This window comes from Erpetoichthys calabaricus, chromosome 18 (assembly GCF_900747795.2).
Source record: "Erpetoichthys calabaricus chromosome 18, fErpCal1.3, whole genome shotgun sequence".
In the NCBI taxonomy this organism is placed as follows: domain Eukaryota; kingdom Metazoa; phylum Chordata; class Cladistia; order Polypteriformes; family Polypteridae; genus Erpetoichthys; species Erpetoichthys calabaricus.
In genome coordinates this window covers 78500961-78521232 of record NC_041411.2, presented here as the reverse complement: position 1 = coordinate 78521232, position 20272 = coordinate 78500961, and the positions used below count along the sequence as shown (strand labels likewise).

Here is a 20272-nt window from a genome sequence, read left to right as displayed (position 1 = left end):
TATCGTGTTCTGTCTCTGTGCCACCTGTGAGTGGTGTCTGGATTGCAGTCTGCATTATATGAATTCATTGGTCAGAAATCGCAAGGAATAAGTGGGTTTCATGGATGAAGATTGTTCAACTTCAAAACATGGCAGGCTAGGCCATTTATACATGCAAAGTTGGCTACAGGGATGTCATGAATTCAGAATTTTGGTATTCATTACCAATACCAGTGAAAGTTTACAATACTTTATACCCATTCAATACCACAGCCATTCAGTAGATTTTTTAAGTGTCTCCATTATTCAAGTGAACAATATTGTGCCTTCTTCTGTAATACAATGTAAAATATATAAATGGCAGTAGCAACAGCAGCTTTAAACTAGTGAGGTAATTACCCAACTATCATATACTGTAAGTAAACTAGTTTTGGAATTCATAAATATCAAAACACAATGCAGGGCCTGAATTTTAATGTGTTGTATACTAGGGGTAATCCCCATGCCTATCAACAAATAGGAGAAATTCTCCTTCCTCGAGCACAAAGCATTTTCAGACAGGACTTCTGCTGTTCATCTTTTCAACATTTGCTAATGCAGTGCTTCATCATCATCACTTGTGCATTTACTGACGTTTTTGTAACATATTATTGTGCCTTCCGAAGTAATTTGTCTACTTGTGGTCATGCTTGAGTACAATACCGATAGTCATTCGGTACTACCTGTATGTTTAAAAAAAAATAAATAAAAAATCTACCACTATTTTGAATTGTGGTATCAACTACAGTTGTGCTTGAAAGTTTGGGAACCCTTTAGAATTTTCTATATTTCTGCGTAAAACATCATCAGATTATCACTCAAGTCCTAAAAGTAGATAAAGAAAAACCAGTTAAACAAATGAGACAAAAATATTATACTTGGTCATTTATTAAGGAAAATGACTGAATATTACATATTTGTGAGTGGCAAAAGTATGTGAACCTTTGCTTTCAGTATCTGGTGTGACCCTCCTTTGCAGCAATTATTTATTTATTGAGGAAAATGATCGAATATTACATATTTCCCATTGGGATTAATAAAGTATCCTATCTATCTATCTATCTATCTATCTATCTATCTATCTATCTATCTATCTATCTATCTATCTATCTATCTATCTATCTATCTATCTATCTATCTATCTATCTATCTATCTATCTATCTATCTATCTATCTATCTATCTATCTATCTATCTATCTATCTATCTATCTATCTATCTATCTATCTATCTATCTATCTATCTATCTATCTATCTATCTATCTATCTATCTATCTATCTATCTATCTATCTATCTATCTATCTATCTATCTATCTATCTATCTATCTATCTATCTATCTATCTATCTATCTATCTATCTATCTATCTATCTATCTATCTGTGGCAAAAGTATGTGAAGCTCTAGGATCAGCAGTTAGTTTGAAGGTGAAATTGGAGTCAGGTGTTTTCAATCAATGGGATGACAATCAGGTGTGAGTGGGCACCCTGTGTTATCTAAAGAACAGGGATCTATCAAAGTCTGATCTTCACAACACATGTTTGTGGAAGTGTATCATGGCACGAACAAAGGAGATTTCTGAGGACCTCAAAAAAAGAGTTGTTGATACTCATCAGGCTGGAAAAGGTTACAAAACCATCTCTAAAGAGTTTGGACTCCACCAATCCACAGACAGACAGATTGTGTACCAATGGAGGAAATTCAAAACCATTGTTACCCTCCCCAGGAGTGGTCGACCAACAAAGATAACTCCAAGAGCAAGGCTTGTAATAGTCGGCGAGGTCACAAAGGACCCCAGGGTAACTTCTAAGCAACTGAAGGCCTCTCTTACATTGGCTAATGTTCATGTTCATGAGTCCACCATCAGGAGAACACTGAACAACAATGGTGTGCATGGCAGGGTTGCAAGGAGAAAGCCACTGCTCTCCAAAAAAAAAAACCATTGCTGCTCGTCTGCAGTTTGCTAAAAATCACGTGGACAAACCAGAAGGCTACTGGAAGAATGTTTTGTGGATGGATGAGACCAAAATAGAACTTTTTGGTTTAAATGAAAAGCGTTATGTTTGGAGAAAGGAAAACACTGCATTCCAACATAAGAACCTTATCCCATCTGTGAAACATGGTGGTGGTAGTATCATGGTTTGGGCCTGTTTTGCTGCATCTGGGCCAGGACGGCTTGCCTTCATTGATGGAACAATGAATTGTGAATTATATCAGAGAATTCTAAAGGAAAATGTCAGGACATCTGTCCATGAACTGAATCTCAAGAGAATGTGGGTCATGCAGCAAGACAACGACCCTAAGCACACAAGTCGTTCTACCAAAAAATGGTTAAAGAAGAATAAAGTTAATGTTTTGGAATGGCCAAGTCAAAGTCCTGACCTTAATCCAATCAAAATGTTGTGGAAGGACCTGAAGCGAGCAGTTAATGTGAGGAAACCCACCAACATCCCAGAGTTGAAGCAGTTCTGTACGGAGGAATGGGCTCAAATTCCTCCAAGCCGGTGTGCAGGACTGATCAACAGTTACCGGAAACGTTTAGTTGCAGTTATTGCTGCAAAGGGGGGTCACAGCAGATACTGAAAGCAAAGGTTCACATACTTTTGCCACTCACAAATATGTAATATTCAGTCATTTTCCTTAATAAATGACCAAGTATAATATTTTTGTCTCATTTGTTTAACTGGTTTCTCTTTATTTACTTTTAGGGCTTTAGTGAAAATCTGATGATGTTTTAGGTCATATTTATGCAGAACTATAGATGTAATCATTACATCTTGCCTGAAGAAGGAGCCTGAGTTGCCTCGAAAGCTTGCATATTGTAATCTTTTTAGTTAGCCAATAAAAGGTGTCATTTTGCTTGGCTTTTCTCTACATCTACTGTATGTACAGTAAATGGTAGAAATCATTGATTTAGATGCAGTGACTGCCTAGCCTAAACTGCTTGTCTTATAGAGATGCTCATATAAGCCCTCTATATTTTTATCAGTCTTACAACAGTACAGTGCATGTCGGAGATTTTCCTCTTTTATGTTTATACATAATGCAACTAATGATTTCGATAATAGTGGCACATAAAATATAATTTAGATAGCACTTTTTCAGTCCCAAGGAGGGAACTTAGCTTTTTGCAAAAGCTAATTCAACAAATAAATAATATTACAACAAACACCACCACCCCACACCAGAATTACTAAAAAGAAAGAAAAATGTCTAACTTGTTAAAGATAAAAAGAGTGGTTGCAGACATAGTAAGGCATTATAAAGACATATTGCTAAAGGAGCACCGATAAAGTATAATGGAATTTAATAGGAGAGATGCAGTGTGTTATTTTAAAATTAGCTCTTTAGGTAGAGCACAGTGGCACAAATTAAAGTTTGTCAAGGGTAAATTTTGCAAGAAAAGTATTTCTTCACACAGAGTACATAGAATATCTTACCAGTGTGATAGTATTACTGTGTAGACCCCCCTGATCTTGATCATAAATGTTTTAAAAAATAAAAACACTTCATTATTTGACTTGATGCTTATGAATCTTTTTTTACAAGTGATAGAGAGATACTTTTGATTTACAGTACATTTGTCCTGATATTTTACTTTGTAATAGAGAAGCAGGTAAGTAGCCCTCTAGTGGCAGCTGTGAGAGTAGCTTTTATGTAGACCTAATGACTGGCATACCCATTGCAGGCTTAAACCTCAAGGCACTTTTCATGTAATTTAAACACTGCTTCTGTGTGCAAACTTCTGTATCTCAGAATGTGAATATTTATATGTATCTATATCTGTATATTTAGAGAAAAAATGTTTATGTGAACTATTATCAATCATATAGAAATTAACCAAGCCAATTTTTTCACAAAATAATGTAATTATGTAGGGTAATAAAATCTGCCCAACTAATGGTAGGTCTAATTTTACAATTTAAAGTTTAATAGCTGGCTTAATTCACTTAATTCACATCATAATTTAACCTTTCAGGTTTTGGCTTATTACCAGTTTTCTCCTTGTATTTCCCACATTGCACTGAAGAGTCTTCTGCTTACTTGGTTCTGAACATCAGCTAATGTCGTTATGTCCTTCCACAGCACTTCAGATGTAACTTCACATGTGCATTTCATTGCAACGAGCATCTCTAATTATTAAGTGAGCAGATTTAGCCAGAGAATTAATTCTTAATTAAAACAAAATTTAATAAAGCTCATAAAATACCACACTGGCTTCTTTTGATTCCAGCCTGTGTCTTAATCACTGTTTTAGTAGGTAGTCAGTTCCAGACATATATATATTGTTGCGGGGGAGAGACCTTGTTGATGTAGTATAACCACCTTGTGTCTTGGTGTATGAGCTGTGACCTGAAACTGTCTTCCACAACCTCACCTTGGTAGCAAATTCTGGCTGTTCCTCACCCAGTTTTAATCCTCCTACACGGCTGTTTCCGTTTCAGTTAATGGCCGTGTTTCAACCTTCATATGAATATGATCATCATTAGCACCTGTTTGGTATAATTAGTTAATCATACACCTGACTATAATCCTACAAAATCCCTGACTTTGTGCAAGTGTCATATAAGAATTGATACTGGTTTGAAGGCAAAGGTTATTCACACCAAATATTGATTGGATGTAGATTTTTGTTAGCTCACTTTGCATTTTGTAAATTGATAAAAATAAACGCATCATTTATATTTGTGAAAGCATTCTTACATTTTTGCATTTTTCTCACCTGTCTAAAACTTTTGCACAGTACTGTGTGTGTATGCATATTTATGTATGTATGTATTTACTGAACTTCTGTAAAAAGTGACAAAAAGATCTGTCAATCTATAATACTAAATATAATCCATTCCATTCATTGCATTCACAACTCATAATACTTGTATCACACAGAATTTGCTAACTAATATTTTAATATACTTATTGACCACCCTAATTCTTAATTTTTTGTCATAAATCATTTTATCACCACTGACGTCTAATTAGAGCAGCTAGTGTAAATCTTTGCTATTGAAACTGCAAGATCTACAATACCTATCCACAATAAATAACGGCAATTCTGCCATCTAGTGGCTACAATTAATATGACTAATATATTTTCACACTAATGAGGCGATTAAAAACTGAAAAAAAAATTGTCATTTTGTAAATTTAAAGAATTTGAGACACTGTCCTTCTAGTAAATTATTTGCACGTGTACTGCATACCATGATAATTTATTGTGTGAATGTTAAAGCTATGGAACTTGTTCCTAGACTATTATTTATTTATTTTAAATTTCAGAGTTTTATTTGAATTTATACAAACACATGTATGTAAGTGATACTGAATTCTGTCAGGTACAGATAATTAGCCATTGTAGTTGAAAACTTTAGAAGACTTGGTTTGAACACCACTCTGGTTAGTTATTTGGGTTTTCTTTAGGATACTCCCATTTTTCTATTTTTCTCCCTCACCCCAAACACGGGGCATATGAATGTAAACTGGCCAGTTGTGATTGAGTGTGGATGTGTGTCTTTGTATGTTCTACAGCAAGCACATTGATGTCCTGTCCATGGTTGGCTCCTGCCTTGGATTAATGCTGCCTGGTTAAGCTTTTATGTTAACATTGGATGAAGTCAGTTTGTAATTTTGATAAATGTAGGATGTTATTAACAACAACAAAATAAACTTAATTAGAACATTCTGAAAATTTTGACGAGCAGTCCATTCAACCCAACAAAGTTCACCATTCCTATCCGTTTAATATCTGCAAAATAGCAATAGGTTGAGTTTTGAAGATCACTAAAATATGTCTTTGATTCTCTGTGTTCAGGTTGAATTTATAGTATTTTTTACTGTTACAAGAAACAGGTATGCACATTTCATGTGAGAGCTTTGTGTAAAACAATTATCTATTTTTGTGTTGGCTGAGTGTTGTTCTTGTGACATTTTCAAAAGTGGAAATAAATATTAATATGCATTTTGAGTAGGAGTTTATTGAACAATTTACAATTACATAGAGCAAGCAGAATACAAAACAAAAGCATGTTGAGACTACCCACAAATGAAAGATTTTATTTGCCTCACTGATTTTTATTCTTTCAGCAAGCATTTTTCTCAGCTGCATACCCCGTAGTCCTTGATAGCAGTTTGATAAGAATAACAGACATTCCTTATGGTGCCATAACTGACCTTGGCAGAAATAACAACTGCACAATTACCAGGAAATGCTGACTGTTAAGTTGCAAGTTTTGAGCTCCAAAGCAGTTTTAACTAATTACTTAAGAAAATGTTTTAATATGTTTTACACAATATATTAATAAGGCTTTAGGTAAAAATAAAATTGTAAACATTTAAAGTGGTACTGCTAACCAAGCAAGTCAAGCATTGATTTTAAAATGGCAATTGCTTGTAAAACGAAGCAGCCATGGAAAAGTCACTGTCAAATTTAGAAATTGTCATTAGTAGTTCCTTTGCCCTTTACAATCCAAACATATTTGTTGTCGTTTCCTAACACCTGTTTGCACTCTTTATTTTTGCGACTATGCTTTAACAGATGCATCCATTTGCACCAGATATAGATGACAAGCAAGCTAAAATGAAAACAAGTCCTCCAAGCAGACAATGGCCCCATAATATAACTGATATAATTTATTTTCATTGTAAGTGTAAATATTTAGTTTTTCCCTATGTTAATCTATCAGTGATAGCTGTGGTTGTTGCAGCTTCTGTAAGTTAAAGGTCTCCAGACTCAATACTGTTGAAATTTCTTTATCTTGAAGATGACTTGGGCCCCCATTACAAGTCACTTAATAGAGCCAGACTTGTACGACTGTCTTGCAGCCTGGAGCTAAACAATTAAATTTAAGCTGTTCAGAATATATTTAACGTGTTACAGTTTTTATAGTGTGTTTAATATTGTACAAAGAGATACTTTAGATCTGTTGAATAAGTATAGGTCATTAGAATAGTAATAAACCTCTCCACTACACAGACATAGGGACGCAGTGGTTGAATATTGTTAGTGAGCAATTTCACATCATGCCTTTGGAGTATAGAAATTTGCATGATTAAGGGAGCAATTTGCAACCCCAAATAAAATCAGAGACTTGGACATTTGACAAACTGATTGTCCATTCACATAATCTTTTTCTTCCCACTTAATGCTATTCAACTAGTATTTAAAATTTTATATTGTACAGTAAAAAAAATGTGAGTCTCTTGATGCTTAAGTTTTGGACTTTACTATGATTCCTCAAGTAGATGATAAACATTTAGCGCAGATTTTCTCATATGTTACCATTCATGATGTAGGTGAAGTCCTTATTTATTTATTTTATTTCTTCACTGAAATGTATGCAGACTGCATTTTTCAAATAGTCTGACTTGTCCCATGAAGGAGTGCTATATAAGGTCATTTACTACCCTCTGCTAATGAGTCGCCCATCAGCTGAGAAGGTATGGTCCTATTTGCTGAATGGTACAGAGCTACTCTAGTAGGCAGTTTAACAGACATTGACACTATATGCGATATACACTGTGCCAATGGCTGACATCATATACTCTTGATTTGTGTAATTCTAATCACTATACTCTTAGTAAAAACCTAATCTTTGTTAATTAACTTATAGATAATTCTTATTATATGTGTATTTGTACTTTCTTAGCTTTATTGTTATATGTATATTTGTGCTTTTTCTTTTGGTCTGCTGTAGGGTTGTCACAATACCAAAATTCCAAGCTTCATTATGATACTAAAAAAATATTGAAATTCAATACCCGGTACAATGCATAATGTAACTCAATTAATAAACTTTATGCATTCAAATCTTAACATTGATGAAAACAAATAGAAATTTTAGTCATTACATAGAAGTACTTCAAGTAGTGCAATCTTTTGTAAAAGTAAAGTTCAGTAAACTGCAAAAAGTAAAGTAGTTTAAATCCAGTCAACATTGGTGAAAACTAGTACTGTTACTGAGGTAGTGCAACAAAATGTTAGCGTTTTAATGAAATGTCAATTGACTAAGTATTGCAGTCTTTTGTAAATTATGTACATAAAAATATTAAAACAAATATTAAACATTGAAATAAAAAAGGACATTAATGTGGTTTTTGTAAACAGTTGATTGGAGGAGCAACACACAAATGGATCACTAATACACTTGAAGGCTTTGCATAAATGCAAACCGTGTACTAGATGGATAGATAGATTGATAGATAGATACTTTATTAATCCCCAAGGGGAAATTCACATACTCCAGCAGCAGCATACTGATAAAAACAATATTAATTAAAGAGTGAGAAAAACGCAGTGTAAGTTAAAAAGTGCAAGGTGGAGAGCGCGAGGCAGGTATAACAGTCAATAACTTTGTTTAATGTTACCGTTTATCCCCCCCCACCCCCAGTGGAATTGAAGAGTGTGGGGAGGAACGATCTCCTCAGTCTGTCAGTGGAGCAGGACGGTGACCGCAGTCTGTCGCTGAAGCTGCTCCTCTGTCTGGAGATGATCCTGTTCAGTGTATGCAGTGGATTCTCCATGATTGACAGGAGTCTGCTCAGCGCCCGTCGCTCTGCCACAGATGTCAAACTGTCCAGCTCCGTGCCTACAATAGAGCCTGCCTTCCTCACCAGTTTGTCCAGGTGTCCCTCTTCTTTATGCTGCCTCCCCAGCACACCACCACGTAGAAGAGGGCGCTCGCACAATCGTCTGATAGAACATCTGCAGCATCGTATTGCACATGTTGAAGGATGCCAGCCTGCTAAGGAAGTATAGTCGCATGCATATATATATATATATTTTTTGTGTAAATAAACTGCATTGTCTTTCTAACTTAAAATTTTTTTGCAAGATAGACTAACATGTCAACATGCTCTTCTGTGAGGCCACTGCATGCTTTTGTTGTGATGCAAATGAGTTCTGACATACTAAACGTACCCACTGAAGCACAGCTGGTAGTAAATCAGCACATGGAGGAGCAATCCCACTGTTTGTGCAGTTGAGTATTGAAAAGTTACAGCACCTTATATTATGTAGTAAATGTGATGAAATGTAAATGTAACGTAAATTGCACATGATAAAATAAAAGGAAGGTGCTATGGCAGCAGACTTCACAGCTAGGGTTTAAAAATTAAGGGAGCAACCGAGCTCTGTAATGCTAAAGAGTATGTTGCCTGTGAATGAACAGCACAGAATAAAAGTGACCCATAGCTTAAAAAAAAACGAGGACCCTTGTCTTGATGCTTTAAATCTTTAACTGCCTAGAAAAAAACATTTTTACCTGTAGAAAAAAGATTCACATTCCTTCTTCAGATGCAACAGTTAACAGGATTACAATCCTATCCCTTAATCATCTATTAATGTTGCAGAGTATACATACAAGTGAGGCAATAAGTGCATTTTTATGTATATTCGTGTACTGAAGTTTTTTTTTATGTTAAAGCTGATATGTATATTAAACCGACAAGCATTACTAAAAAACTGAATTATGACCTTTTTTTTTTTTTGTGATAATAATGAAAGGGTGGATGGAATAACTTCCTTAATGCATAAGTGTTTCACCATTTGAAAAATTTCACTTACTTCCTTTTCACAGTTAATCTATGAGAGTAGAGGATGTAAAAATTTTACTTCCTTAAAGTTGAGTACTTAAAATTGTTGCTGCATTTAAAGCACCTGCTGAAAATTTTGCCTTTTTAGAATGAGTAAGTATAGATATTCGGTAAGCATATTTTATCATATTTTGTCTATTTTATTGTTCAGTGGGATAGGCATACATACATGAGTTGCACAAAATGTCAGTATGAAACACTATATTACAACTATGTTCTTTAAAATGGTCTGTTTTTCTATTTTTTTTTGTGCGTTACACTGTCAATTGTGGCTTGAATTCATAGTAAGTGCTATTGTCACTAGAGGATTATTTTCTATATGTTTTGGGGTGTGTGCTTTTACAGTTACCAGATGTCTTTTGCTTCTAGTTTGTAAATAGTTCTCTATTTGAATTGTTGTACATATTATATATGAATATAGTAGTCTGCTGGGCTACCACTCTTGCAGACCTAGTAGTCCAGGTATGCTTTCTGGTTGCCCAACCTTAAATATGGAGTGAAGTGTTACCTGCAATGTTTTACGTTATTTATTTGTAATGTTGTGTTGTACATGAGTGCATAGAACTCTTCTTAAACAATATAAACACAATCATCATCTTGGAAGAGAATTTTTACTAGATAACTTTTCAAGGATTTTGTCATGTTACTGTACACAAAAATATTTGATCAAAAATGAACTGAAATGGAGCATTTATATTGTATCCTCAAAGTTTCTTTTCAGGCCTAGTTTAGGCTCTAACAACTAATTTCTCTGTCAAAAACATCATCAGCTTGACTGTTTGGGTTATGAGATGCAACATGTCCTTTACAGTGTCATGCACCTCTAGTTGGCCACAGCAAATGGTCTCTGTATACAGCTGCATTAAAATTTGTCACACTTGGACCTTTAGCGTGGTCTTCGTGCTAAGTTTTTTTTTTTTTTTTTTTTTTAAGTGCAATTTTTGAGCTAATAGTAAGGAGCATTTTCACAACTTTAGGCATCTTTATTTTTTTAAATGACAGCTCTCTGATTTTAAAAAAGTTAATCTCAGTTTCCCAAGGTTGAGAATTTTAATGTTTGTAACAGGAACATTTTTAAAATTTTGAAGCCATTACATGTGATCAACAAGCTTCTGAGTATTTTAGTTCATTTTCTCAAGCTGTGTCAGTTGCAAGAGTTATTTGCTGCATCAGTGTACATTTTTATTTCCAAGTTGTATATCTCCTGAAATGACTCTGCACTGTATCGGCATTTGTTCGATATTGCAGGCTGACTGGTAAACAGTCTAATATTACTGTGCTTTCTCACTATTTCAATCCTTAAATTAGTTTTCCTGAAAACAAAGGGCTGGTTTTTATATATGGTTTCTGGGTGCTCTCTGCTTACAACATGATACATTTTCTGACTTGACTGACACTAAATTTGAACAAAGTGTTTCAGAAAATTAAAAGAAGTGATACATTTTGTCCTTTTTCAAATGCACTAAAGCTCATCCCATTTTAAACAGTTTAGCAAAATTATTGTTAAGTGTTGTAAGCAAGTTTGATTTGGAATAATTTAGCCTAACATACAATAACCTGTAATACTGGGGGAAAAACAGGCACATCACAGAGCTTCAATTGAATCTTTGATAGAGTGAGGGATTCTCCCATGTAACAATAAATGGCTGGGATTTTATAAACATTTGAGATTATCTGTGCTTCTTCTGGTGTGTGCTATCTCTACATCCGAAAAGGCAGGTTTCTTTTTTGTCTTGTACACACAAGTCTGTGATAATGAGGTGAAATGTTGGACTTTCTTTTGAGTAAAGTGAATAAATGTTTTGTTTGCATTTTAGTGCTAAAAAATCAGTTGTGGGAAATGGTGAGCTTTAGAAGCTTCATTCACAAGGAAGTGAAACTTTACCTTGTTTAAACATAGAGAAGAATTTTTTCGCCATAGGCTAACATCATTGAATGCTAAGTGATTTTATTTCCCCAACAATTGTAGTAATAAATATGTTGAATTTGTGAACTTTCTGCAACATTCATCCTTAATTTAAAACCACTGAAATTATCCTGAATATTTTTACACAATTTAAAAATATGCGATTTAGTACAATGAATGCTCTGGAAGACCAAGGTCTACCTTGTGGATGTCATGTTTCATTTTTTCACTGTGACAAACTTGCAAAATGTATTCATCAGACTCCTAGTCATTTTCCCTGTTTGGTTTTTCTCCTTTTGGAAACATTATTTACTGTCAGCTTTAAATAATGACTGATGCAATTTGGCTGTAGTCAAGAAAATAGTCTGCCTGCACTTTATTGCATTGTCAATTGTAATGTAAGAGAGCTTTGTTTTATTGAGTTGACAGTCTTCTCACCCTGTAGTCGGTACTTGTGCCAGAGTGCTCACTGTTTTGTCTCTTTAAGAAACAAGCTTATTTGAACATGCAGTAACCCTTTCACATTTTTAAGAGTTAGGGGTGGAAGACCCCTGCGAATGTCAAAATTCACAAATAATACTTTGGCCCCTCTAACACACGGACAAGCATATCGTGTGATTAGTTAAGTGGATTTGTTTTAAACAAGTTGAACATTAACACTGTTTTGAATTATTGCACTGGAAATAACATTCACAATTTTTAATAATGGGGATGGAAAGCTGCATCAGTCCAGGATAGGTATTCCATCATTAGCGGCAAAGGCACCTATAAAAGAAGAAAGTCTGCAGCAGTGAGCTGTCCTTGCAAGGATAGCAAGCCACACAAAAGAGCCATATAAAAGGCAAGAAAATCCATTCTGGCACTCTGTCTCATTACTATATTGGTGTCAGGAGCTGGATAACAAGAAAACCTACCATCCAACTTAGCAAAGCACTGAGTGCTGTGAAACCCTATAACAGTCTTATTGAGCATTCGAATGAATGTTTAGGCAGAGATCTGTGATATTTAATGCTGATTGCAGCATTAGTATGGCGGTACACAGCCAGGGGAGCTTTGGGCTCATGGAGTTGGGAAAAGTGTGGCAGTTCGTGACCCTAGGTGAGCCTTATGATACTGGGCTCATGGTAAAACTGAGCAGGCAAAGTATAAGGCAGATTGCAGGGGTGTTATGGGGCAGCCATGAAGAGAGAGTCCCAAAACGGTGTTTGCTGGAGAACAGCTGACAGACTGGTACACGTGCAGCTCCAGATAAAGAGATTCGGCTGCTCACTGACAGATCACTGGATAGATTCACAGTGTTAAACACCTAGGCTGCATCGCCTTTCTTTCTTTCTTTCTTTCTTTCTTTCTTTCTTTCTTTCTTTCTTTCTTTCTTTCTTTCTTTCTTTCTTTCTTTCTTTCTTTCTTCAACTAAAAATGCCATCCTAATGTTAAAAATATAATATACAATTACTCTAACAAATATAAAATAACACAAATATGTGTTACAGGATTTTATGTGATACAAATAACTTTCAATATTGTTTATATATTTTTGGCTTAACACACACCTATTAGTTTCTGCAGTCTTTCAGCAGCCTCCAAAAATATTGCCATTTAATTGTTCATGGTCAACTTGTGAATAACAAACTGTGAATATGATAGGGATATTGTAGTTTATCTCCATATTAAAACTGTGATGATAAAGGAACAAAGTACCATACATCTATCAATCCATCCATCCTCTTCCGCTTATCCAAGATTGGGTTATGGGGGCAGCAGCTTGAGCAGAGATGCCCAGACTTCCCTCTCCCCGGCCACTTCTACTAGCTCTTCTGGGAGAATCCCGAGGCATTCCCAGGCCAGCCGAGAGACATAGTTCCTCCAGCGTGTCCTGGGTCTTCCCCTGCCCTCCTCTCGGTTAGACGTGCCCGGGACACCTCACCAGGGAGGCATCCAGGAGGCATCCTGATCAGATGCCCGAGCCACCTCATCTGACTCCTCTCGATGCGGAGGAGCAGTGGCTCTACTCTGAGCTTCTCACAACATCTTTAAGTGAAAGCCCAGACACCCTGCAGAGGAAACTCATTTCGCCTGCTTGTATTCGCGATCTCGTTCTTTCGGTCACTACCCATAGCTTATGGCCATAGGTGAGGGTAGGAACATAGATCGACTAGTAAATTGAGAGGTTTGCCTTTCAGCTCAGCTCCTTTTTTCACCATGACAGACTGATGCAGAGCCCGCATCACTGCGGACGCCGCACCGATCCACCTGTCGATCTCCCGTTCTATTCTTCCCTCACTCGTGAACAAGACCCCAAGATACTTGAACTCCTCCACTTGCGGCAGGATCTCGCTCCCAACCCTGAGAGCAGCTCCGCCCCTCTCTTCGCCCAGTTGTCCAGGATATGTGGCCACAGGTCCGATGACACAACCACTAAGTCGATCATCGAACTGAGGCCTAGGGTGTCCTGGTGCCAGGTGCACATATGGACACCCCTTTGCTTGAACATGGTGTTCGTTATGGACAATCCGTGACGAACACAGTAGTCCAATAACTAAACACTACTCGAGTTCAGATCGACGGGCTTGGGGGGGTGGGATGTTTGGGGAGCTTTCCTCTCAATCATGCCCTTCCAGGTCTCACTGTCATTGTCCACATGAGCATTGAAGTCTCCCAGCGGAACGAGGGAGTCCCCAGCAGGTGCGCCCTCTAGCACCCCCTCCAGGGACTCCAAAAAGGGTGGGTACTCCAGACTCCTGTTTGGTGCATACGCTCACACAACAGTTAGGACCCGTCCCACACCCGAAGTTCCATACAGCATCATATTAATATTCAATCATATACAGTATTTGTAGTAAATAAGAAGTAGTCTACTTTCTGTACGGCTGCTAATACTTCTACTACTGTGTTTACCAATATGCATCATGTGAAATGCAGTCTACGCAGTTATTTTGAAATATGGCAAACCTCCAATAATGATATTCTAAACTTACTTAATATTTAGAAGTGTTGCTAATCTTCTGGTTATGTCAGTATTAATGAGCAATTAGCTCATATTAACTGTGCTCCATTTGTTCTCTATTTTCCTGTGTAAGGGTTGAACTATCTGAAGATAACCATTTTATACACTAATTATGTGCTGTATTGATTTGTAATATGTATACCATGTAAAGACTGGTAACTTGATAAAGTAAAGTACTCTTATTACAATTGACAATGCAACTCATACTTTTAAGTAACACTGGGCAATGAATCCGTTTTATTGAATAATTTGAATTTTTGTTTTAGGGCAATGTGAAAAAATTAAGAATAATTTTAACCTGGGTTAGTGCAGTATGCTGAACAAGCTCTTCATCAAACCACCCAACCCCCTCACACACACACACTATATTAATGTGGCTGCATACGTGTTTCTGAGTTTACATCTTAACAGAGATGGCTGGATGATATTGAAGGCACTGGATAAATCAAAAAACATAATCCTTAAAATTCTGTGAATTTGTCCAGGTGAGAATAAACCTTGTGGAGCAGGTGGATAATTGCATCCTCCACTCCAATCATTTTCTGATAAGCAAACTGCAGTGGGTGGTTGTCTACCACAAGAGGACTCATCTAGTCTGAGACCAGGCTGTTGTATGTCTTCATGATGTGAGATGTGCCACTGGTCTGTAGTCATTAGGTAATCAGATGCACTACTTTTATTTTGAACCGGAACAATGCAGGATGTTTTCCATAGCAGCTGCACTTTCTGGAGCCTTAGGGACAGTCGAGCAGATGATAAAAGATCCCACAAAGTTGGACAACACAGGCCTTAAGAATTTGAGGACTGACTCCATCTTGTTCCATGGCTTTTACTGTGTGTAGCTCCCTCAGTGGTATCCTTACTTGGTCTTCAGTTATAAACAGCTCATGCTGATGTTCAGAGGTTGACTTGTCATTGGCTTTTCTAATTAACATGGTAAAGGTTGTTGATTTAGTAGGGATAGTGTGGGGAGACAGATCATTAGAAGTTGTGGCAGAGAGTGGGAAAATCTATTAAAATAGTTATTTAATCAAGTATATAGCTTTCTGTTCACCTCAGCCTGCATAATCCAGTTTAAGGGGTTAACATTTCTGCCATTCATACTCCATCCATCCATCCATCCTATTCCGCTTATCCGAGGTCGGGTCGCGGGGGCAGCAGCTTGAGCAGAGATGCCCAGACTTCCCTCTCCCCGGCCACTTCTTCTAGCTCTTCCGGGAGAATCCCGAGGCGTTCCCAGGCCAGCTGGGAGACATAGTCCCTCCAGCGTGTCCTGGGTCTTCCCTGGGGCCTCCTCCTGGTTGGACGTGCCCAGAACACCTCACCAGGGAGGCGTCCAGGAGGCATCCTGATCAGATGCCTGAGCCACCTCATCTGACTCCTCTCGATGCGGTGGAGCAGCGGCTGTACTCTGAGCTCCTCCCGGATGACTGAGCTTCTCATCCTATTTTTAAGTGAAAGCCCAAACACCCTGCGAAGGAAACTCATTTCAGCCGCTTGTATTCGCAATCTCATTCTTTCGGTCACTACCCATAACTCATGACCATAGGTGAGGGTAGGAGCATAGATCGACTAGTAAATTGAGACCCATAAAAGTAAAACCTCCCAATCACGCCCTTCCAGGTCTCACTGTCATTGCCCATGTGAGCATTGAAGTCTCCCAGCAGTACGAGGGAGTCCCCAGAAGGTATGCCCTCTAGCACCCTCCAAAAAGGGTGGGTACTCCAAACTGCTGTTTGGTGCATACGCACAAACAACAGTTAGGACCCGTCCCCCCACCCGAAGGCGGAGGGAGGCTACCCTCTCATCCACCGGGGTAAACCGCAATGTACAGGCTCCAAGTCAAGGGGAAATAAGTATGCCCACACCCACTCGGTGCCTCTCACCAGGGGCAACTCCAGAGTGGTAGAAAGTCCAGCCCCTCTCAAGGAGATTGGTTCCAGAGTCCAAGCTGTGCGTCGAGGTGAGCCCGACTATATCTAGCCGGAACCTCTTAACCTCACGCACTAGCTCAGGCTCCTTCCCCTTCAGAGAGGTGACATTCCACATCCCAAGAGCCAGCTTCTGTAGCCGAGGATCGGACAGCCAAGGTCCCCGCCTTCGGCCACCACCCAACTCACACTGCACCCGACCTCCTTGGCCCCTCCCATAGGTGGTGAGCCCATGGGAAGGGGGACCCACGTGGCCTCTTCAGGCTGTGCTCGGCCGAGCTCCATGGGTGCAAGCCCGGCCACCAGGCACTTGCCATCGAGCCCCACCTCCAGGCCTGGCTCCAGAGGGGGGGCCCCAGTGACCCGCGTCCAGGTGAGGGAAAACGCTGTCCAAATTTTTTATTCATCATAGAAGGTTTGCTAAACCGCACTTTGTCTCATCCCTCACCTAGGACCAGTTTGCCTTGGGTGGACCTACCAGGGGCATAAAGCCCCAGACAACAGAGCTCCTAGGATCTTTGGGACACGCAAACCCCTCCACCACGATAAGGTGGTGGTTCGAGGAGGGGGTTCGACCCATTCATACTCTGAACGAATATATATTGTTTAAGTGCCATAATATGGATTAATGACTTCTTAACTGTCATTTTTGTCATCAATGATTTAAATTTTGAAGTTTTTTGTATGATTTTGCTGATAGTTAACTGAGGCCACCAGGCACTTTATTGTAGACAACTTCAAAACCACATGGGGACATTACTGGCCCCTGAAATAGTTCTAGAAACAACCTGAGAAGTAACCCCAGAGATGGGTATAAAGCTGTTAAGTGTGAAGTCTGAAGGTGGGGCTGATGAGAGAGAACATGAGCAAGGAGGTAAAAGGCCAGCTGTTAGCTTCTAGAGTAGAGTTTTGCCGTGGGCAAATAGACAAACCACCAAGCTGGATAGTCAGGGTTCATGTTTGTTAATAAGGCCTGGAAAGGTATTTTCCTTCTGTTTATTTGCTTGATTATTTAACAACTTTTTTTGACCTTCTCCTACACCTTTTGCATTAACTTAATTCTTGAATATTAAACTCTTGTTCGTTGTTTCAAAATTTTTTCTTTTGACTCATTGACTATGGTGGCTCGTATATGAACATCTCATGGTATCACAGTATGATAGGTTAATAAATATCTTTTTGAGATCTGTCTTTTCATTGTATTATTTATGAGTTCTTTGTATAATCTTTACTAGGTGCCTTAAAAGAATCAGGAAAGATTTAGAGAAACACCAAACTCTATTTGCTTTTTGATTTTGTTGTCATAAATGTAATTACTGAGTAAACTTCCTTAATTTTAATTTTGTTTTCTTTAATTTTAAAATTGTTTTAGAACAATATTTTGTGTTGCATTTACAGCACTACCATTTTAAAGTACTGTTTTTGCTTCAGCACATTTTATTTGGAACTCTTACACAAAATGGAATGTTCATTCCATGTGTCTTTCATTTCTATATGGTTGTATAACAGAGCTGCATCCATTTGTAATTCATTTTTGTCTTCTGCAGTAACTTGCTTTGCTTAATTCCTTGTGGGAGGTATCCCCTATGGCCAATTACCTTAAAGCAAGGTCTCCTGAAGTTGTTATTTTGATTTGTTGGGACAAGCTTTCAGCAGAAACTTCATAGTTTGGTATAAATACATTTTTTTAAGTTCTTTTAAAGTTAAGGTTGGGTCTTTGGCAATGATTAACAGTCATGCCATTTCACAACCGTTTTTTCACTTGTGGCTTATTTATTGCTTCACCGTGTGGGTTCTCTTTACTGTAGACTTGAGAACAGGTGAGAACTTCATTTGCTTATGCCTGTCTTTATTTGACTTGTATATATTTTACTTTATTTTTACCTTAATGACAAAAATCTAGTTAAAACTGATTAGTTGTATTCAGTTCCGGGACTGTTCCTATTTTGCGTCATGGTGCTATTGTAGGCTCCGACTCCCTTGTGATCCCCTTATGAAAAAAGCAGGTTTACAAAATGAACATATGGAAGAACTTAAAGCAGAAAAGTTGCATACCATCCATACATTTATTTTCTAAACTGCTTAATCCAATTTAGTATCAGTTCGACATATTTATATTATTAGTGCAGTTCTTTTTTTCTGATATTCATCTATATTTCATAAGTCAATAATTGCTATTCTTTAGTGTTAACAGATGGCACACTTGAGCAAACCATCCAGGAGCTCCATCCACCTCTCCTTACATGTGTCAAGATGTCATTAAGTGAACTAAAATTTCTGTTTACACCTAACAGCTCATATCTAATCCATATGATGATTATAAGACATGCTGGCAGGTTGAGTGATGATTCTGTTTTGGCAGAGAGTATGTCTTGAAAAGGACTGCCATCTTTTTCATGGTATGGTGCTTTCTTACAGTATTGGCTCTGCCTCTAAGAAAATCCTACATAAGAAAAAAAAAATGCTTTACTGTACATGAATGTATACTAATGTTGTCTTTTTCATTTTTTTTTTCTCTTTCACGTTTATTTGGAATTATTTCCAAACACATTGATACGTTATTTACTGTACTTATTTCTGTATCTCCTCCCTGTTCTTCTCACACAATTTCACGTGGACACTTAAATGTTATCAGCTTACCTCCTGTAATGGATTAACAATCAGTCTATACTTGAACATGCCATATTGTCTATACAAGAATTGCTTTCACACTGGAATAACTTGCTTAACAAGACAGTAGATATGATTTCTCCTTAAAGACATGTACAGTTTAATGTTGTCATTCTAAACCCAGGTTTACTGTGTAGCAATGGTCTAAGAATGCTGTTGGGGATCATTTAGAGAAATCTATGCAAGACAACTAGGTTGTCTAGTCCTACCCTTGCTTATAAAGATCATTTTGCCAAATACAAGGAAGTTTTAATATATGCTTTACATTTTTTATTACTCTGGTCTAGTTGCTAGTTCACGATATGTCTTGCTTGTGGTGCACTCACATTTCTCATTTTGTATTTTGTGGACTGAACCCATCTGGGTTATTTGGGTTACCTTGTCACTACTTGTGCCAGTATATAGAGGAGAGAAATATCTCTGCTTTTGATTAGGTTAATTTTATTTTTCCTTGTGAACAATCATGTAAGCCCATTGATGGATTGCTTTATGTCTGTCACATCTCCATAGACAAATTTGCACAGGTTCATGCAACCATTAGCAAAAAGGTACTTGACAAGGAAGCTTCATAGTCGGGGGGCTTGGGGATTACACAGTGTGAATATATAGATGTTGTTTTGTCTTTTTAAACATTGAGTAATAATTTATTTCTTCTAGTCTTCCAATGGCAAATCTCTTTAGAGTCCACACCACATGACCTTGGTTAAACATGCTTCCTTTGCCTTAAATTAAATTTTGCCTTAAGGTTGTTTATCTGTTTCAGTCATTTTTGGTCATATATGTTTTAATTAGTAATAATAATCTTTATATCTAAAGCTGTTTGGCTGTTTCAAAGAAGACAATGCTTTAGTAAAGAAATGTAAATTTTAGTCTTCAGTTGTGCATTTTTCTTTAAAATACCAAAGGACTAAGACTTCTGTTTTTCTTGTTGTTGCAGTTCTATTTACAGGATACAAAGAGCAGTAATGGAACTTTCATCAATAGCCAGCGCTTAAGTAGAGGATCTGAAGAAAGTCCACCATGCGAGGTTCTTTCTGGCGACATTATCCAGTTTGGGGTGGATGTAACAGAAAACACTCGCAAAGGTAAAAGAAAATACTTTGTTTTCTTTCTGTTAAAATGTCTTTTCTGCCACATTTAATTCTTCTCTATAGAGG

At 37.5% G+C, this 20272-nt stretch overlaps 1 protein-coding gene across 8 annotated transcripts in view; it reads left to right on the top strand.

The window, feature by feature from the left end:
• slmapa (sarcolemma associated protein a) overlaps window positions 1-20272 on the top strand; it is a 141928-nt gene that overhangs the window by 30012 nt on the left and 91644 nt on the right. For all 8 annotated transcript variants that reach the window (XM_051921003.1, XM_028824776.2, XM_051921004.1 and 5 more), the window contains exon 2: window positions 20053-20200. In XM_051921003.1, coding sequence (XP_051776963.1) covers window positions 20053-20200 — 148 coding nt within the window. The remainder of the gene's footprint in view (window positions 1-20052; window positions 20201-20272) is intronic.